This window comes from Haemaphysalis longicornis, unplaced genomic scaffold (assembly GCF_048455015.1).
Source record: "Haemaphysalis longicornis isolate Haplotype H1 unplaced genomic scaffold, Haemaphysalis longicornis Haplotype H1 scaffold_2, whole genome shotgun sequence".
NCBI classification, from domain to species: domain Eukaryota; kingdom Metazoa; phylum Arthropoda; class Arachnida; order Ixodida; family Ixodidae; genus Haemaphysalis; species Haemaphysalis longicornis.
In genome coordinates, this window is record NW_027526295.1 from 163,214,300 (window position 1) to 163,236,028 (window position 21,729).

Here is a 21,729-nt window from a genome sequence, read left to right on the forward strand (position 1 = left end):
CTCTTCTGCCTTATGCTTGGTCTTCCTTATGAAGCGCAGCGCAGGCTTTTTTGAAGTAAATCCGCAGTTTGGAAACAGCGTTTCAAATGGAATCATTTTTTTTTTTTTTCGCAAACTAGGTGGGCATACAGCATTCGAAACCGAAACTTTCCTGCATTTGTTGTTAAAAATATTTTTGTGACCAGCACGCAAAGTAATTATGACTTAATAAAACAGAAATAAAAATTACGGTTAACAGTTTTGGTTGTGTACTTAAAGATAGATATTTTTTTTTTGCAGCAAAATGACTAGTAGCGCCACAAGGCTTCGTACGGCCAGTCTACATATCAGCGAGGCCTGACTGTGAAGTGGACTTTGCCTCCCAGATGACTGAAGGCGACGAAGGCCCCAAAAAACTTTGTTGGTGTTTGAGGCCGTGTAAACAAGTTCCTTTTATGAAATCCCGTGTGAAAAAGAGAGTGTATTAAGCATCCGCGCTAGCGCGGAAAATATAACGAAGATCGGCGCGTCCCCGGGAAGGAGCAGCGATGGTTTCCGAAAACTTTTTTAGTTTGTTTCCACGAGCGATTGCCTACCGCCTGTGAAGCAGAAGGCCCTCGTGCCAGAGTGAGTAAACAGTGCTGCTTTGCGATAACTGTTTCTAGTTTGCCACAAGTTTCAGGTATTCTCTGCGTAGAATAATTTACCGAATATTTTAATCGGGTTACGGTAGTTTCCGAAGTAGGCGTGTTATACGCGTGGGCTGCAATTATATCGTTAAGTGCCGCGAAGTGAATGACGCAGAAGTAAATAACTTGCGGCGTTAAGTCTCTCAAAACGTCGCGCATAATGGACAGAACAGTAGGTGATCCCGAGTATAAATAACAGCACAGACTGCTGCAATTTCACTTTGTAGACAAGCGTTCAAGTCGTGGCAACACGTAGACTCCAGTTTCGCTTTCGTTGGTGTCTCGTACAGGGAGCTCCTGCCGGTTATTTTATTACGGACGCATATGATGAACAGAAAGAAAAGAAGGAAAAAGCCCTTATTGTTGGCAGGCACCGCCACAGTCTGCGGCGCTTGCGGCTTGCATCTGTCACAGCTTGCGCGTGACTCAAAAACGAACGCGCGCGGTGTGCTGGCTCGCATGGTAAAAGAGCCGTGAAGGAAGTTCCCAAATATTAGAACTGGTTTTTGGAGCGACGCTCAGGTCATCGCAGTAGCACGCTAGCTTTTATTTTGCTGCGTTCGAAATTTTTTACTGCTATTTTATTGTGTGCAGGCACGCGTCGTTGCGCGCATTCTGGAACCATGACGCGCCCGCGTCTGCAGTTGAGCACAATTGTCAGCGCAGGGATTCGCCCTTGATCGCTTTTAGGACCGTGCTCGATAACAGTGCTCCATGAATATGGCTTCATAGTAATTCAGGCTACGTGTGAAAGCCGACTGACCGGACTTGCGTCATTTTACCGATGAATTAATCTCTGCACCATCTCGTATCGCGTCTAGAGAGATGATCGATACAAGCACAAAAGCGTTATCTGTACAATGGTATTCACACTCTGAAAAGGAGACCCCGTTTTTCGAGTGTTGTAAGGGGCCTGTTCTGATGAGCATTGCCAACAGCAGTTATAGCTTTTATCTTGCTTATGTAGGACAGATCGACAGCTTGGGTCTGTGCTCTTTGTTGGGGGTGAAAAATCGTTGTTGATAAAAACAAATTCTTGGTTGTGTTAAAGTGCCCTGCATACGTTATGTTCATTGCCAGCGCTTAGCTGAGCTTCTCCATATTTTAATAATAGCTGTGGAGAAACTGTTTTGTTTACTTGCCTTACACTATTATCTATATTGTCCAACGAATGCAGGTGAGAGTAGAGAAATACACGGCTGGGCAAAATGTCTCCAAAGAAAGCCCTGAAACTGGGAGCTCAATTAAGTAATTTGTCTTTGTAAGTACTGTCAGCTTCTATAAAAGATGCTAAAAATGCTATTTGGCCTTCAAAACAATATAAAGCAGTATTGTGTGAGAATTTTTTCATCTATCATTATTAGTTTCTCTTCTGAGGGAATCTGTCAAAGCTCTAGAATGGGATGACTGATAAGACCGCTCTAATTCAGAAATGTAGATACATTTTCTCTGATTTTGCTTTTAGCCACTACGGCACAAAGGTGAGGTTACATTGAGTGGAAGGGAGTTGGTGGATAGGCTTTGGGACAAACATACATATAGGCACGTACACCCGGCGTCAAAATAAGCTGGGGCACGCGAGCGCGTGGCAAAATGCATCGCCGCGACATCTGACGTTGCACATCTGGTGTCGAGACACCGATGTGCGCGTGCCGGTCGCAGAATAAATGGTCCCGGAACAAATGGTCCCGGAACTAATGGCCCCGGAACAAATGGTCCCAACTTCAAACTAGGAAGAAATGGTCCCACCACTACGCATGAGCGCCTGTATGAGGGAAGGAAGGGGGTCAATGTGTTTTTATGTTTATATGTTTGTATTTGTGCACAATATATTTTGCATCTGTTGATATATAATATATTTGCTAAGGCTGAATTTACTTGAGTGAAATGCGGTATACAGTTTTTTTATCGCATATGTACGTCCTCGCGTGCTTTCTTTGCACGCCTTTTTTTTTGTTATTCCAAATACCAGGTAAACCAGTGGCAGGCACATCAATTAAAATCAGCGTGTACTGGGCAGCCCTCGGCCGGCGTTTGAAGCGAATACAATAACGGGCAGCCACAATTTTGTTATTTAGTGGCTCTAAGTGCACTCGCTTCAGTAACAAATTTCTTTGATTGAGGTGGCCCTCATTGCCCTCTTTAGAAGAAATTGGCCATGGTGCTGACTGTCGCGACAGCCTGGCTTGACCAGTGGCTCAGCCGATGCTCGTGATCAGACGTCCGCATGTCTGGAGACTGTGCCTGTCATCAATCTCGCTTACTAGCGGCGTCCCGCTACAGGTGCGGCTTCCTGGAACAAGGTCGGACTCAGAAACTATCTTCTTAAATGGGAAGGGAGCGTTAAGTCTGGCTGTGTCTGGAAATAGTTGCGGTGACTGAGAAAACTTATGAGGGGGAGGGAGGGTGCAGAGAACTCACTTCGCACGCACCCATAAAGTGCTTGCTTCTTTCTGAGGCATGCTTTTACGTATTCTGTAAATCATGGATGGAGCCGCATGTTTCCCACGTGGCTTCTTTTTTCCCCTGTGTTTGCACGTAGCACATTCATTGGTTATATAGTCGCAAGACAGATAATTGAAATAACGATGTTTTGATAAACCAAAAAGTCGAAAATAGAAAAAATGAATACATTACAAAAATCGAATAACTGAAGAGAGAGAGGAGTAATAAATAACAATATTCGTCTTCAATGTATAAAAAACGCGGAGACAAAATAAAAAAGGCCGAAGAAAAACGGCGGAAATACAAAAAAAAAAGTCCCCAAGCGGGCCAATCGTGCAATGCCCTGCACTAGCACAAAAATACATGGTTGGCAGAAATACCGCGTTTAATCGATATAATAGCGTAAACTGAGATAACCGGTTTAACGGAATCTGAAAAACAAAGAAAACAAAAGAATGAAGAACTAAAGAAATTATAAACTGCACTCCAGCAAGATACAACAAATTTGAACAGATAACCCACGTGGAGTTTTATAGAATCATTTTGCCTGAAGAGGCGCCTGGGACCATTTGTTCCGGGACCATAAGTTTCGGGACAATTTGTTCCTATTTTCGAGTTGGGACCATTTGTTCCGGGACCATTATTTCCGGGGCCATTTGTTCCGGGACCGTTTGTTCCGGGACCATTTGTTCCTACACCCGTGCGCATGCACGGCCAACCATGCTCGCTAGCCTGTCTTTTCATTCGCTTCAAACGGCAACGCTTGTCACATTCAGCGCTTGGTGCCAGGGGCCACTTTCTTTGGGCAACCTCTCTTGCTCGCACACGCTTCAGCGGCCGAGGGCGAGGGTAAAGATGCGTTGCTCGCTCTGCACTGCTCTGACAAAGGATACATGGCAACGGGACTGCTAAGTTTTAAATACTGCAATCTGTTTTACAGGAAAGCTGTCTATGGCTAGGATCCAGCAGATCGTCTCCGGTAATAGAGCAATGTAGACACGAATGTAGACAAGATGTAGACAAGAACTGCGTCTTAGGTCGGGTTCAGAGTGTTGTCGCAATTGTCACAATATCTTTAAGTAATGACGTCATTTGACATCTCAGCCAACCGAACTGTGTAAAACGGCGTTTTTTTACGTCCATAGCGCACGATACGACTGTTACGTATTTAGTCTGAACATAGCATTAAGCGAACGCACATCATTGTCGTGTGAACGCCCTCCTCACGTTTTCTCCAAGCGTCGAGCGCCTCGTGCGGGCACAGCATACTGCCCCTTCCCTTCCCCCACCACCGCACACGTTCGGAGAGCGCTGGCTCGTGCCACCATGGCGAACCTACTCCCCTCCCAATTTCGCGACAGTCTCTCCCTTTGCTCTCCTTCACTCGTCGATCTTCCCATCGTTCGCTCGGTCATGAAGACGCCGACACGGCTGAGCCCAGAGAAGGGCGCCAAAGGGCTGTTCCCTAAAATGTCTTCCCAGCAATTCATTTGTGTTAGGAGGTGAAGCAGACATTAAGAGGATCGTTGTAAGCTTGATCTTTGTAAGATGGCTTTCCCACATCGACTGTTGAACAGTGAATCAAGTCAATCTTCGGAGGGAATACCATCACAGAAAGTGGCTCTAATGCTTGTTTCATTGAAACTATACCGAAACAAATTATGTTACAATTAGCCGCTAGGGTGAATCTAACACAAAGCCGGGTTTTATATTTTTCAAAATTGCATGGTTCACAGTGAAATTGTAAATATCGTGTAATTCTCGTCCACTGTCAGTACATATAGGATTCTACGGGAGGTAAACGGACAGCCCCATGTTTGTCCACCGGGAGAATACTCTAGTTAATCAAAAGTTCATTCAGTCAATTAACCAGGAACTATGCTGAATCGCAAATTACAAACGTGTTTTGCTTCGTGCACCCCTTGAACCCAGTCAAACATCACGTTGAGGCTCGGCGCCGCAGCTTTGATGGTCATCCTTCTTCACAGAGTGGAAGGGCACTGAATTTTTTGTTAATTTTTTGTCAAACCCAGGACCACGCCGAACTCTTCTCCCGTTCCCCCTTCTTTAATTGTTTCAGAACGTGTGCAAGGTGAAGTCTCATCACACCTTCATAAAATAGATTATTTCTTGCTTCAGTTCGTATTCTGTTTGTATGCTCATTCTTAGTTAACAACCAATTGCATGTTTTACGAAAAAAATATTAAAACTCGTTCCACTGATTGTGATTGATATCTACTGAAACAGCGCGGAGCCGCAGTTACGACCGTTTTCTCCAATACGTGGCAATCTCTCTCCGTAGATTGCGTTATAATGACAACAAACTAATTCTCCAATGTTTACAACTTCAATACCTAATAACGATAAGTAAATGAATCTCGGCATAGCGACATAATCGTCCTATCAGCATAGTTTCATAGAACTTGTTTTTGGATACATTTAATAACACATGAGTTAAAGCCGTTTTCTTTAATCATACTCCTTCCGTAGATTTCTATGCTTCGCTGCGCAACAGGCAGTGTCGGAAGGCCAGCTTACAAAGACCAAGCTTTCGCCGATCTTCATAAAGTCGGCTTTACCTGTAAACACAAACGCTTTGCTGGGAACTGTGGAGGGAGCGTAAAACGATACAAGGACAGGCTGTAGTCAAGCCCAGCCCAAGAACAGCGTCGCTGTTAGAAATACCGAAGTGGGAGAACATATGTGGGACACAATTTTGTCACCGCGAGACGGCAAGATTAGTTATCTGTCATAGCAAAGCAGCGCGAGCAACACATCTTCACTGTCACCCTCGGCCGCTGAAGTATGTACGAGCAAGACATGTTGAGCAAAGAAAGTGACCCCTGGCGCCAAGCTCTGAATGTGATCAGTGCTACCGTTTGAAGCAAAGTAAAAGACAGGCTAGCAAGCGTGGTTGGACGCGCATGCGCACATCGATGTCTCGACACCAGAAGTGCAACGTCAGATGTTGCGTAAATGCATTTAGCCGCACGCTCGCGTGCCCCGGCTTATTTTGACGCCGGGTGTACATATAGGCACATACATAGGCACAAATTTTTCTCTGCCTGGAGTCGGGAATATGTCACATTCTGTGGCAATACAAAATCCTCCTCCCCAAGAAAGTATGTACTAGGGGAATGAACCAGATCGAATAAACAATTAGCTCTAGCTATTGCACTGTCATAGAGGGGATATCAAGTGGAAGAAAGTTGACGTTGGGGAATTTCGAGACGTACATGTTTACTGTTGTACCCAGGCATACATCATATCCTGATTTTTAAAGAGGGGGAGATGAGGGTGTGGGGGGGGGAGGAATGTTAAAAATTTGCTGTCTACCTAAATGATTCGTATAAATTTGTGTCCAGCACGGAAAAGTTCGACATTATTTTGTGTGCAATCTGGTTTGGCACCCCGTTGCATGTGAGATGTTCATTGGCCTCATTGCATGTACTTAGTTAATTGGTCGATTTCACTGCTATTTCTGATACCTTCCATGTTCATTCCTTTCTCTTTTTTGTCCAACCATACCCTCGCCCCAACATGAAGTAGCAGGGCCAAGATCAGTTTCTCAGGCCAACCTCTTGATTCCCCTTTCAATTAACTTTTGCTCTCTCTCTCTCTCTCTCTCTCTCTCTCTCTCTCTCTCTCTCTCTCTCTCTCTCTCTCTCTCTCTCTCTCTCTCTCTCTCTCTCTCTCTCTCTCTCTCTCTCTCGTGGTTCTCAGTAACGCATAAGTGAAATGCCTCAAGAAATCCTAGCAATACCACTGCCGTCAAAATCATCAGTTGTTCTTCTACATATCAGGAGCATAAGGTCAAATACTGAATTGGCATGAAGCGTTTAGAGCAGCCAAGCTGTAGAGTGGGCCGGGCCTAGTGCTTTTAATTTGTATAAGGTATAAAAACACAGTTTCCCTCTTGCCTCCTTTTGTATTTCTATCGCTACAAAAAGCACATGTAATGGAGGCACGTAGTTCTCTACCTCACTGACGTCGTTATCGCTTTCATTAAGTGCACCACCGTCAGGCCCGTACCCAGAGGGGGGGTTAGGGGGTTCGAACCCCTCCCGAAATCTTTTCCAGGCAGCACGTAAACAATACTTACTGTTGCTTTCAGCAAAACTACCCCCTTCCCAAAATTCACAACCCCCCCCCCCCGGAAAAAAATTTCTGGGTAAGGCCCTGACCACCGTAATACACCCACAATGAGAGAGCGGCTGTGTTTCTCGGTGAACAGCATGCACATGAAAACACTGTGGGATCTAGAAGGCGTGTGGTGAACATTGTGCTGCACCCTTGTGCAAAAAGAAGTAAACTTTAACAAAAAAAGTTCACTTATCCCTTAAGAGATGGCGCATTATGTATACAAAGAATGCGAGCACATCACACTGAGAAAAAACGCGAAATTTAACCTTGAATACCCAAGTCGGGCGGAACTCGACGGCGGACTGCTACGGCTGTGTTGTTGTTTTCGGGCAGGGCATGGCAATTGACCAGAAAGGGTGAAGCGCATTCCTTTTTTTTTTTTTTTTTTTTGGTGCAAGCATCAGTCCTTACTTTCACGGTGTACACTATTAACGTGCTATTTGTGACTGGTGTGCTTTTGGCAGACACTGACAGCGGTATGCATGCAACGTTGCAAGTTGTCTTTTATCCTCACCTAAGTGCTTGTAAGCTTATCTTCTTGCCGGCGGTGTGTTTCGGAGCTTCCGGAGTATTCTTGCGTTTATGCTGAGATGAAAGGAGTGCACCCAGTTTGACGTCCGTATGTTCGTGACAGATAGTGCAGTAAAATGGTCTGCTCGAATTTCTCATTGGCCAGCAGTGTTTTCACGTAAAAGGACGCACGTGGATGGTGGTCTACCTAGGATTGTGTTATTTCCTTCTGCGTGTCAAGAAGACTCGTGGTACTTGCATGCAACGCCCGAGAGCTTTGTTATTAAAGTGAAAGTGCAGTGAAAAATTATTTTGCTACAGTGGGGAGAAAAGTACATGGTTTTCAATTTGGAAAAGATCTGGAAGAAAAAAAAACCTGAAGAATAATCCTGTTACATTGTGAATTTTGTTAAATTGGGATGCATTATGTCAAGGCTCAACTGTACATGAGTAAATGTTTCACAGAGGAAATGGATTGATGTTATGACACAGCAGTGGGTGTACACATAACTGCACGCGCAGCGACAGATCCAGGGGTCGGGCAGAGGTGTGCAATGGCCACCCTTGCTTTTCCTTGAGCTTTTCGAAATTAGTGCTGTCAAGTGTACAGCGTGTGGTGTGCTCACCTCCGCCCTCCTCCTCAGCAAAGGGTACCTCCAAATTTATGTTGACACAGACAGCACATGTCAAGAAACTTTAAAAAGTTGTGACTGTTTCAGTCTGAACGAGCTGAAGAGCAATGATACGTTTTAACTGGTATTTCATTTTGTTGCATGCACAGTAGAGTGGCTCAGGGTCATGATTCCATAGCAAATGCACTTCAGCATGTTATTGTGCGTCAAATGCAGAATCATGGGTGAGCGGCAGGACAGCCTCGATGGCTGGGTGGCCATCCGGGAGAACCTTTTCGATCCGGTGGACGTGCCCGTGCACAGCTCGTCGCGGTTCAACGTCGCCTTCAACCGTGTCGAGGGCCAGTTTGCAGTCACCTACACTGAGGATGAGCGGCGCGCCTGCGACAAGGATAACTGCACGGCACGCGCAATCCTTCTCACGGCCGAGGCTCTACGTGACGTCCATCGACAGCTGCTGCTCATGTGCCCCGCACTGGAGAGCTCTTTCCCGCTGCACGGGCTGCAGGCCAAAGGGTCGCGGGGCTTCTTTGGGCTGCTGTCGAGGAAGAACGGCACTGTGGAGCAGCTGGAGCCATCGATGGAAGACAGGGTGTGCCGGGAGCTGGAGGGGTACTTCCGGCAGGCGCTTGATGCTACAGGCAAGAGACTGCTCTTCTCGGTGCTCTTTGGTGAGGAGGACTACTTAACAGACTACGAGGAAGACGTTCAGGTGAGGGCGAGTTGCTGCCAGTATGCGGTGGGGCAGCATACGCAGGCTGTTTAGCGACTGCTCAGGGCTGTCCAAACACCAACCAGCAAAAAGGGCAGGAGGGGTAATGTTAGCAGCTGCTGGAGTTTCTAGTCGGGGGAAGTATGAATTGTGAGGCGGTTCTTCTAGTTTGCACTTTGACCTGAGCGTATCGAGGGGCCGTGATTTCTCCTGGCACCTTAGGATGCACACCTTTTGTGTCATGTAGCTATGCTGTTGTAGTAGTGTTTCCAAGGTAGCAGGACTTTCGTGATATAGGCGGGGGAAAAAAAGTGAAGGCATGAGTGCTTGGCATTTGTATCATATTACATGTCATTTTAGGGGTCGGATACGTTCATCCTTTGTGTGCAGAGCCAGTTATAAGACGTGTTGAACTAGTATTTGTTTACTATGTGGTACAGTGGAACCCCGATAACACGATTTTCAAGGGACCACGAGAAAGCGTCTTGTGACCGGGTGTTGTACGACCGGGGTGCGGGTAAGTGCCGGCCAAGTAGACGGTCTCACTCGACAGTTGGGCTAAGAACTTATTTAAACTACTATATTTAGCGAGTTCTCGCGCGACTTGCGAACCTTCAGGTGAAATCCGAAATTTAAAATTAAAGCAACGCCTATGTTGTGCCCCCTCCCCTCCATGGCGTCCGAGCTAGCCCGCCAGGCAATTGCCGTGCGCTACGGTACACGCCGGGCGCTACTTATAGCCCGCAAACCTCGCGCCTGGCGCGTGCGAGGTAAGGCCGATGGGGTCGAGCAAATGGAGAGAAAAAATGCGAGTGTGAAACTGCCAAGGCCAAACGAAACGAGCGATAGTACAAGTTGCAGGTGAAAAAAAACGGCATGGCCATACGTGGTGGAGACACCCTTGGAACGGTCCCGTGGCGTCACTATTGGGTTAAAGGGCTTAACACATAGCTGTTTTCGTTTCCCACAAGACCCAGAAACGCGAAAGAGATAAGATGATTCAAACTTCGCGAGTAAACCATGTTGCGGCGAAAATCATAGCACGGTCTTGTTACAGTGACTTGCTTGAGGCGGCCAGCGAGTGACCCGAAATTCTGGTGCCAACATATACGTGTCTCCACCCTTGCGGCGGACGCGCGTGAATCGAGGCACTCTAGCAAAGAAAGGAGTGGAGTGACAACGCACCTTTGAAAGACACTGATAAGGAGAGAGCGGAGAGATAGGGAGAGAGAGCGTCATGAAAGGACGAAACTTGGATCAAGTGGGCGGGGAAAGCGGCTGTTCGGTCATCGCGGTGGGGTTTTGTCATGCATTTTTGCATTTGTCGGCAGCTCGAAGGGAGCTTCAAATTCATGGTCTGCCTACCACCTGAACTTTGACTTCTCGCGGTTGGCCCGTTGGCGTGCTGCTCCCAGTGGGGAAGTCGTAAGCTAACTTCTGCGCGCGAGTACCCGCCTGCTTGCTTGCGTCTGTTCAGCAAGTGGTCTGGCCTGCCTGTAAATCTTTGCACATCAAGCAGCGTCAAACAGCGACCTTCTTAAGAATAAAGAAGGTCAGGACGAGGCGGCGAGGCGGTGTAAACTATGGAAAAAACTCTGGTTTATCCGCCCCAGGGTCCGTCGTATGAAGCGGACCGCGTGCTCCCGAGTGTCATATCATCGGGGTTTTTAATGCATGATTTCTAAGGGGCGTTTGCCGGGACCGCGGTGGGTCATCGTAAGTCCGGGGGATGTGTTGGTGGGGTTCCACTGTACTGCATATTAAGCACCCCACTATGGTGTTCATTTTGTGCTGCCTCACTTTGTAATCCTAACTTGTTTGAATAACAAAGGCCATGAAATTCTTGCTGTCCTGCATGCAACACTCTGCGGCTATGCCTTACACTACTATACTTTTGGTCTGAGGTTTGGTTGCATCGCGGCCCAATGGTCCACTTAATGAATCCCTGGCTCCAAGTTCACTCTTGGATGGTATGGTATGAAGCTTTTGCTCTCATCTGGATAGCTCCAAAGGTAGCAGCGCTTGACTTAATCTAGTGGTGTCCTTGCTATGCGGTCGCCTGGGAAAGAATTGTGTGAAGGACCAGAGGTACCACAAAAGTCACATCGAAGGATGCTTTGCAACCCAGGCTGTGAGAAAAAGAAATAATGCAGCAAAGAGAATACAGTGCCAGTACAGTAACAAATGTTTATATTTAGTGAAGGGGGTTTGAATAGCTGTTGAAGCATAACAAAGTAAGGACAGTGTCACCCTCTTTTGCTTTGTCTTGCAATCAAGCTTAAGGCAACAGTAATACAGAAAATTTGTGTTGCTCAGTATAGTAAGACCTGCCTGCTTTGTCAACATGATGGTGGCTGGAATACCTTATTGCCTATAATGTTAGTGAATTTCCTGGCCAACGCAGGGTTTCAATCGATTGATTGATTGATTGTTGGTAGTATCCCCTTTTTATTGGGGTGACGACGTGTGTCATCTCAATCCATCTATGTTTAATTCTTGCGCTGCTACTAACAGCATGAGAAAATTAAATTTTGCTTGTTATAGGTAGTAGCAGTCCTAGGCTGTGTCCCATCTGTATTCTTCTTGCAACCAGCATTCTAATCTTCCTTTAATCACCTCTGCAGCCTTGAAGTTTAATTTCTTTATACTAACTTTAAACCCTGGGGCTTTGGGAAGCCGTATATTACCCACATATAGATTTAGATGGATACAATCACATTTCAGCACAGTGTGCCGATTCGTTTCTCTTTCCTTCCTGCAAACCTCGCATGCTCCGTCATTTTGTGTATGCTTCCCGGCAAAGCTCTTGTTCACAAGCAAGCTGCTGTAGCCTCAAGACACATAGTGCTGCTTTTATAATTGTCATAAAGGTTTCCCTTCCTGATGTCAGAATTTTCTGCCCTGTTTATCACTGACCACACTTTCGATTTCATTCCTTCCCTCCATTTATTTGTTTTTGTCTTGCTTCTTTTTTTGATACCTCAGTTGTCTTTGGTTTTTCACTGTTCTTTACATATTTCATCGTTAGCCTTGTTGTCTTTCTTGGCCACTGCTTGGGTACGTTTTAGTTGTCTAGGTCTGCGAAAACTTTAGCTGTTCACTTGTGTGGATTTACTCCTCTTGCCCTCTCCTTGTATACTTTACTCTGACCTTTTCAAACTTCAAACAGAGCTGTCTTCTGGTCTCTTGTACATGGCCAAATGCAGGAGCTAAGGCTACGTGGCTTGGAGCGCACCCTAGACCGGGCCTATGGGGACCTGGGTGAGCTGCTGTCCCTGCGGTCGCGCTCTGAGACGATGCTTGAGCTGTCCACGGTGTACGCGCTGGAGGACCAGGTGGTGGCCAATGTCTCCATCGCCCTGGCTGAGCTGTACAACTTCCAGGTAAGGGTTGGCTCCAAGGTTCGTGTTAGGGAGCAAGGTAAATGAGCTCCTACCTGGCTGATGATGAGGCCTACCTCCTTGAAGAGGGCGCCGCAGTGAGCGGTGTGTAATTAATTGCCTTTCCAGAAGGAAGTTTAGACTGCGAAGGCCAAGTTCTGAGTATTTTCGACCAATTTGCATGAATTCCTCACAAGTGTGTTTGAAAGGGCCCTTCTTTCCCTTGCCGATTTGTGATTGTTAGCAGTGACGACACACTTGCATGCCCACAATGCGGTATTTTTAGGGATTGCAATCACGCTTAATTAACAAGCACTAAAACGGTGGCTGAATGAACACAAAGTCAACATGTACCACGGAAAAGAGGAAAATGCAGGTTTTGAAGACCTGGGTTGCATCAAACTGCATTATGAACTAGTGTGGCTTGCTTCACTGGGGTGGTTTGTAACGCGGTTGCCAAGAATGCATGCTGCTTTCTTTTCTTCAAGCATTAAGGATAACTCAGGCTCAAGACTTCTTCAAAATTGCAAAATAAGGGATCGCATGAATTAAGCTACAATGCAGTCAGAAATAAGATATAATTCACTTTGGTTTCCCTCAAAAGAAACGGTGATTATCGGTGCATTATGTGCCTGTAATTATGTGCCTGTAGAGCTGTTTCTGGCCATGCCAATGCTGAGCTATTCACTATCCGCGATTTCCTTGTCGGCGCAGAGCTGCTTGGCATAGATGCTAGTGCCAGGTTCCCCTCTAGGCCTGATTAAAGAAACTCAGTAACAGCTCGTCCATGGGATAGGGATGTAATCATAGAATGTGTACAAGACAATTCCTGTTGAAGGCATTGCTACGGAGGAGTTTTGCCTTGTAAGTGGTGGGCCGTGCGCGTTGAGGATCGCGTACCCCTGCTTCTCCCAGCTGGGGCCCTTCCTGGAGCTTCGGGAACTGGCGGCTGACCGCAGCCGCGCGTCCCGCCTGCGTGCTGACGATGCCCGCCTGGGGCCCCGGGTGCGGTCGGAGGCGTCGCGGGAGTTGGAAGAGTGGGAGGGCCGGGCCCAGTCGGCCAACGAGGCCACCCAGCACCTCTACCAGGAGTACTACCGCCGCACCGTCGAACTAGTCGCAGGTCAGGCACTATTGGGTCAGAGGGCACGGAGAGACGTGCACTTGCCTGTGACCTTTCACAATCCAGGAGTGGCCCGGCAAGGGGTGCCCTGGCTGTCGCAGGGGGATGTCATACAGTGGAGGGAGCGACACCTTGTGTGGGGAGCAGCGGAGGAGATGCTTGTTGCAGGCAAATGAACACGGACGAATGAACGTTTACAGTGATCCATCGGGAAGGAGTTACAATGGCACCTGTGTAAGGAAGTATAGCTGTGCATTAGCACTAACTGTATCGTCTGTGTGGTTCCTATACAAGGGGTGCATGTGAGGTTTGCGGAGAATATATCGAATAAGCTACACTAGGACAGTATCGTGGGAAGGGTGTGCTGGAAGAGAAAATAACTGTGCGACAACTGACCCTGTACAGTAAACACCCCCTAAGAGGGCATTGCTTTTCTGAAAAAAGGTGTCTTTATAAGAGTTAGTATGGTACATGCAAGCCCTAGTTGAAGGTCACAATAACTTTCTTCCGATTGTAGGTTCAATGAAGTGAGTATGTAGGCTTATACAGTCAAACCCACTTTTAACGAATGCAATAGTTCTGCAGAAAGCGGTCACATTAGTATCTCGTGATATCTGGACTTACCTAAAGTAAGGAGAAAGACAAATAATGAGGTGTGCTACCTTTTTATTGCAGAGATGAAGTGATGATTGCTTGCTTTCCCACTGTAGTGCACACAGCAGTCCTTTCCAGGCTGTCCAAGTGGTCAGCGTGCTCCTCGGATAGTCAGACCTAGGTGCAATGTAGTCCAGCACCTTGGTAGTATCTTATAGTACATTCCTGCCCCGCAGCACCTTATAGGCTGTGGGGCAGGAATGTCTTCGTCGCCTTACAGTGAAGCTGATCAATCGCGCGCACGCCAGGGGAGCGCGTTTTGAAAGCCAGCGTGGACGAAATGAGCACGTGTGCGGCACTCCTGAGACCTGAAAGCACGCTGTTGATGCCGTTTTCTATCTCCCATGCGCTTTTTTTTGTTTTGTTTTTCCCACAAAGACGCCTATGAGTGCTCATAGTCACAGTAAGCAGCCATGAAATGCGGTCGTTATATAAATGTAGATTCAGTTTCAATGGGGAGGACCTCTGATTTGTAATTTGAGAAAATCCTGTCATTGTAGCCGATATGTCGTTATAAGTGGGATCATTATAAGTGGGTTTTACTGTATCTGAGCAATTATTGCAGTATTAATCGTTTTTGCGCTTATCGACCAAATCGCATGTGTGAAATAATACTGAGATTTTGTCTGTTCGTATTGAAATTTTTCAGCTGCTTTCACTCTAAACATCGAATTTGATTCTTCTGTCTCTCTTTTGCATGCACACACACACGCACACACTGGGGGCTTGCAATTTTCTTTATTGAGTATTAAGCTCTACTTTTTGTTCGTGCGAGCCAATCACCGGAGGGTGCTTGCTCTGCAGGTCAGAGAGACCGGATGCTGGAAGACCAGACCAAGTTTGGCCGCTCCACGTTTGAGTTGCACGCCATGGCACGCCTTCAGAAGCTGGAGGTCTTTGTCTGCCAGGAGCGACTCAAGCTGCTGGGAGCCATCAAGAGCACCAAGGAGCTACAGCACGGAAAGATAACGCAGATGGTAAGCGGCGGTTGTTGACGCGAACGTTCTGAGTGCTTTTCTTTTTTTTATTTTTCCCCGGTTAAAAAAAAATGTTCCGAAAATGTCAACATTTTTTCACATGTTGTGAATTCCAAATTGGAATAGAATGTTTTTTTTTTCCTCTGAATATATTACAGTGTGCATTGTAGAATTAGCAGCAAAAGAGCGTGCGTCTGTGTAATTCTATCCCCTCGCTGTATCATCTAGTGCAAATAAAACAGAATACTATATTTACCTGAGTATAATGCACCCTATTCTAATGGGTACTCAATTACCGTACCTTAACAAAAAGAAAAAAAAAAAAAGAACAAGCCCTGCTTCTAATAGGCACGTGATTTCCACATGTGAAAAAGTGTGCAAATATTTTTGTAGCGTAAGCTACACTGGCCAAGGTTGAGCAGTTTAACGTGGCTCCTGGAGAGCCGTGCTGCGCATGCGCGAGGAGCAGTGACGTCTCACGGCGCACAGCTGGCGCGCCGGAGCTACAGTGGCTAGACCGGCGGCGCCGCCGCGATTGGATTGGATTGGATTTGGATTGGAAATTGTTTTAGCAGCAGTAAGCAGGATAATCGGCTAATCCTAGACAACCAGGAAACCTAAGAATAACAAGCTGAACCTTAGCTCACGCTATGTATATCCTGGCATAGCCGAGCTATGCCACTGCTATTTTATTTTTATTTTTTTTTGTTATCAGGCATGGCCATAACCAGGGGGTGATTAGGGGGGAAGGGTCTGATCCCCCCCCCCCCCCCCCTCGAAATATTTGCTGGCTTCAGCATTTGCGGTGTGCAAGCAGAATGTTCCAACGGCAATATAAAGAGCTGATCATCATGCAACTTGCTTCTGTTTGCTTCTGACCTTTCCTATTTTACTTGTATTGAAGTGGCGTGCGCTTCTAGTGTCATCTTGTCAGGAGCCACTGGTAGGCAGAGGTCAGGATCTCGCAAGGAATGTACAGAACCCCACGAAGCACTTCACATATGCACTCATTTCGTGTTTGTGCCTTCAAGGAAGTACTAATGGGTTTAAAAATTTATGAGAGCGATTGCTCTGAATGTAAAAAACTATTTCACTGACATTTGTGTACGTCGGTTGTCTCGTCATAGTGGTAGCCGCATGATGAAGGCAGCTAGCTACCGCTCGTAAAACGCAGGGTCGTCCCTAGCTCCTGTGGCAAAAGTTGTAACCGAAACTTTGATTGGTTTTCTTAACCAGGAATTATATTTTGGACAAACAAAGCTTTTTCTTGTAGAAAAAAAGTAGTTTGAAAGTATACCGTAAAAATAAAAACCCGCGTATAATACGAGGTTTTTTTCCAAATTTTACTCTGTTAAATTTGTGCCTCGTATTATATGTGGATCCCAAAGTTTTCCCCCGAGAATTTGCACTTTCGGTTTCAGCGGAGGGAGCGCCATCTGGCTGTGGCGTTAGCTGGCTGCTGCTTCTCTCAGCCGGCGCCATTTTGATTGTTTTGACTACGCGAAGGATCTCGGCACGTTCACCGCAAGTCTATCAAGATGTCGGATGCACTAAAACAGTATTCGGCTGCAATTAAAAGAAAAGTTATTTTATGTGCCGAGACCATCAGAAATTGCGCTGCAGGACGGCAGTTCGGCGTTACCGAAGGCAGCATTCGTGGGTGGAGAAAGCAACTGGTGCTTGACTGGATAAAGTTTGTGTGGTGTCGGCGGTCTGGAGCACTGTTGGGGATTCCCGTCAGTGCTCGTGTTGGACGCCTTTCGCTGCCACCTGGCCGATTACGTGAAGAAGTTGTTGCACGAACCCCGCACCGAACTCATTGTCATGCCAGGAGGAATGACATCCCAGCAGCTGCAACCGCTAGACATTTGCATCAACAAGCCTCTCAAAGACTGCATCGGGTCCTGCTACCAAGAGTGGATGAGGACAGGATACCCGTAAGTGACAGCTACCGTATGGCTGACGCGGGTTTCTCCAGCGGTGCTTTGTGGCTGGATCGCGGATGCGTGGGCCAGCATTCCAGAGGAGCTCGTGAGTCGCTCTTTTAAGAAATGCGGCATCTCGAACGCCCTTGATAGCACTGAGGACCACTTTCTGTGGGAAGACATTTCCGACAAGGCGACTTCAGCAGACAGCGGCAGCGACCCTGACGATGACTAAACGGACGTCGGGAGACGGTGCCAGCGAAAACTGACAAAGACTGAACGGTAACTGCAGTGCAAATAAATGTTTTATGTGCTCTTTACCTCGCATTATATGCGGTTGAAAACTTTTTTTCTGATTTTGATGTCCCCGAATTACACCTCGTATTATACGCGGGTTCGTATTATACGCGGGTTTTTACGGTACTTTGTGTGCATGATTTATATGCGAAAATAAGGCAATATAAATTTTCAACATGGCTGCCATGTGCATGCAACCCTGTGTGGAGGAAGGGAATTATTTTTGTCATCCACCCTGACTAGTTGAGCCCTCTGACAGGCTGTTTGCGCACGCTGTAAAACATTCTGCAGTGAAGCACTGTCTGTGAGTGACTGGTGCACTACTACTAGTGCTAGTGAGTACATGCCCGTCCCCTGCCCCCCCCCTTACCTGTAATATGCCCTGTGCAGCTGGAGCAGCAGGCCCTGCGTGGCCAGTGCAGCCTGCAGGAGATGGAGGAGGAGGTGTACCGCTCCCAGCTGGGCATCTACGACGTCAGCCTCGAGATGCTCAAGGAGGAGGAGGACATGCTGCGCCGCCAGAGGGACATCCTCGACCGCGCCTGGCAAGGTGAGGGAGTACCCCTGTTGCAGACTCTGTTGACAGCATGTTGCAGGAGCCAAGCGGTAGCTTCGGTTTGCGTGTGGTGCTCGTTCTTGATACGCCTGGATGTCCTTTGCCTCGATTAGCTTGGAAGAGGAAAGCTTTCCACTGGCGACACCAACTTCTTTTCTAATCGTGAAAATTTCCGGTTCCGTAGATCAAATGAAGACGTGTCTTTGAGTTTGTGACGGGAGGCTTCTTCTGATGCTGTCGATGACTGACATCTGGACACACCAATTTTTATGGACATTGTTAAAGATTTTTTTTTCTAACAATCAAAATCGGGTATACCTCACTGTTGGGGATGCATTAGAATAGTGTAAGTACAGCGTCACTTGCCTCTGGGTGCCGACGGTCACGGCACCCCTAAGCCATAGAGTTTCTTAGTAAGTATACTAGAGAGGAAACTGCGCCTCCTAAGCCATGTCGTCATGGGGGTTCATGGGAATACATCCTTTTTGGCTTGGGCTTGGCATGACAACTGGATTCTTAAGCGGTTTTTGGGATTTGCTTTCTTCACTATGCATTCACACGTTTACGAGCTACAAGGAAGCCGAAATCCTCCCGTTTTTGTGGTAGCCGTGTTCAGTGAAACAGCAGGCAATGCATGATCGCACCTGACGTTGCTCATGCCGCAGTCGAAGGACGTATGACTGAGCGGGTAATATGCCGCCGCGAAATTTGTAGCCGACGAAAAGAAGAAACAAAACGTACTTCGACGAAGACAAGATACGGCAGATACGGGCGCTTGTCATCTTGTCATCGTCCACGACTGTTTAACGCCACGTTTTCATTTTTCTTGTTAAATTCTTGTTAAACTAGCTGGCGGTCGCGGTGCACCAGTTCACCACGAAGGCAACGTTTTCATAGGCACGCTCAAAAAACTTTGAAACTCTTCAAACAACTTATTTTTTGAATATATTATTATTCAAATTTATTATTATTATTATTTTTATTTTTTGAACTTATATTTTATATTAATGGTAAAACTATTAAAATCACAGTCTCTAATGAGTTACCCCCCAAATAATAACATTGTTCGTAACTAATTGGCCTGCGGAATAGCAGGCACAACCGTTCTGGCAAAAATACGTTTTACTTCTTTTTTTCTTAGTTTTAAAACAGCCTGTTTTTATTTTCCACTTACATAATTGAACACTATTCTTCTCGTTTTTGTGGCACTTTGTTTAAATTTGCGGTCACTAAAACGTTTCAATCCAAGCCAATGATGAAACTAAGGCGAGCGCGATGTATAATGGCGGTCCATGACGACACAGACGACTTTGATGTGAGCCGCATAGACGCTAGCGCCAGATTCCTCTCTAGTGTATACTGTAAGAAACTCTATGCCCTAAGCCTCCAAATGCGCTTACTTCAACACTTTTTGGTTCGATTGATGTCTGGGTGATATTAAAAGCTGCGCTGGAAGCAAATGGCAAATCAGTGTCAGTATGTGGTCTGAGACAAATTGCTGAGCCCTCTTCTGTTCTTGCAGAGGAGCTGGACGAAGGCATCTTCTACGACGCTGTGGAAGAGAGGGACCAGCTGGAAGACGAGATCGAACTGGACGGCTACACTCCCATGTCGAGGCAAGACCGGCTCAAGCTGCGGCTCAACAGGCTGTACAGGAGGCGAGCCATCCTCAGAAACAAGCGGGTGAGGGGCCTTGCGAGGTTTGCGTCAGATATGCCGACTGCTTGTTCAGAAGATGTCTGTTAAAGAGTACCGTCAACAGTTTATGTTAAGGCAAAGCAAAGGCTTCACAGGCGTATGCAATTTTCCTTGGTTTGTGTAAAGGTGGTTCTAGAGGATTCCGTCTTCCTGCTTGAATAACTGGCTAATGCTGGGATTAGTGGAGTGTGCTGTGCTTAGCCGCTGAGGTAGAATTAAGGCGGGACTACTTCGTGCAGAATCTCACCATAGGTTGGGGCAGGGGAGAGTAGGAGGAGGAGGGGTAGTAGCAGTCTTATTTTAAAGGGAACATGTGTGATGTGCTAATGGTAGTTGCCTGGCTGTTAACTGCTGTTTTTTTTATGGGAAGTACCGTACTTACCTGATTCTAACGCGGCCCTGATTTTAACGCACACCCGATTTTCCTGGGGAAAAAATAAAAAAAAACGAAAAAACTTGCACCTCTTGATTGTAACCCGCACGGAACTTTGTGACCCAGACAAACGAATGCAAGGGAAACAGGCGATTTATTTCCCGCAGTAATCTCACTCATCTCACTCCTCGCCGCTCTCTGAGAGCTCCTTGTCGCTTTGCGCTGACCACAACATCTCGTCCTTGGTGCCATCAAGCGCATTCACGATGCCACACTTCTGAACGAACGTTCAACCATGGTCGACGGGATGGTGGCCCACGCCTCACACGCCCATCCCGCGAGCTTCTCCAGAGGCGCACGCTTCAGCCGACCGCTCGTTTTGAACGTGCGAGAGCCGTTGCTGCCATTGCTGTTATCAAGCACGCAAGTGGAACGATGTGACAATTTGTGTGAATGCCGATAGAGAAGCCTAGGCGCCTATGCTTCCTGCGTCCAAATAATCGTGCTTTGGCGCCATCTTGATATGGCGATGGCGATGGGTGGAACGAAATTTCCGCTGTTTCGGCAGTTTCGGTTTCGCATCTGATTCTAACATGCATGCGATTTTTCGGCCTATTTTTCCGGAAAAAAAGTGCGCGTTAGAATCGGGTAAGTACAGTAGTGTTGAAAATAGTAATTTAGTTTTGATGATGTTCCATGTGATGCTTGTTCATACAATAGAATCTCGATATACGAATCTCGGGGGACTGCGAAAAATATTCGCATCATCCGAAATTTGTATGAGCCAACACAGACCAAAAAATTGAGCACTAAAATAGAGTTGTCTATTTCTTTTTCTTACTTTCGCATAAAGAAATCCGTGATGTTTTTCTGCTTTTCTTTAACCTTCGTGTCGCCAAGCCGACTCCTTTCTGGAGCACTTAAAACCTCGCACTAGTCTCTTCACTCTCGGTGCCCAAGCATTACACGCCGCAACAGTCAAGGCTTGAACTGCATGGTGCGTTTTTGCACACGATTCGTGCGTGTCGGTGTTGTGCGTGTGTTTTTTTCCCGCCTGCTTCGACGATTCCGCGCCCGCTGCAGTTTCTGCCTCGGTCAGAAGCTGCCACGGGCAATTCTAACGCTACGTGCGCTAGGATCGTGCCCACAGAATTGTACTAGAATCGTGCCCGACACGCGACGCACGCGGCAGTTGGAGAACCCGATGACTTGCGCCAATGGGGAGGCACGCACCCCATGAGGGCAGTTTCGAAGCGCTCGAGACTGCCGGCTGGCTCTGCCGGAGATCTTTAGGATTACCCCCTGGGCAGACATTCAATGGGCGCTTTCACTAGTGGTGCAGATGATGTTTTATAATACCGTTTTCGCCTACATTATCAGCTCCTTTACCGCTCGAGCAACTTCATGTGTGCCTTGAGTGGCATTTTAAAGAGCGGTTAGAAGTTGCTTGGGCGCCCCGTACCACTTTGCGGCTGAAGCCGCCACCATGTCGCCGCCGCCGGCCGTGCCGCACCGCATGCAACGTGTGGGTGGTTCTGTGGCAGCGTCAGCACGCCTATGGTGTGCGCGGTGCGTTTTCGCTAGCAGAAAACAACAGCCCGGCCGTTCTTGGAGGAAGAGCGACAAAGAGGGGGGA

The 21,729-nt window shown here is 47.1% G+C and overlaps 1 protein-coding gene across 1 annotated transcript in view; it reads left to right on the top strand.

Annotated features, from left to right (window-relative positions):
• Positions 1-323: 323 nt before the first annotated feature.
• Positions 324-21,729, top strand: part of LOC144169418 (WASP homolog-associated protein with actin, membranes and microtubules-like) — a 45,040-nt gene continuing 23,634 nt past the window's right edge. Inside the window, exons 1-7 of the mRNA XM_077698550.1 lie at positions 324-606; positions 8,615-9,110; positions 12,317-12,493; positions 13,406-13,613; positions 15,072-15,244; positions 17,857-18,016; positions 19,545-19,705. Of these exons, the coding sequence (XP_077554676.1) occupies positions 8,619-9,110; positions 12,317-12,493; positions 13,406-13,613; positions 15,072-15,244; positions 17,857-18,016; positions 19,545-19,705 (1,371 nt within the window). The 5' untranslated portion in view covers positions 324-606; positions 8,615-8,618. The remainder of the gene's footprint in view (positions 607-8,614; positions 9,111-12,316; positions 12,494-13,405; positions 13,614-15,071; positions 15,245-17,856; positions 18,017-19,544; positions 19,706-21,729) is intronic.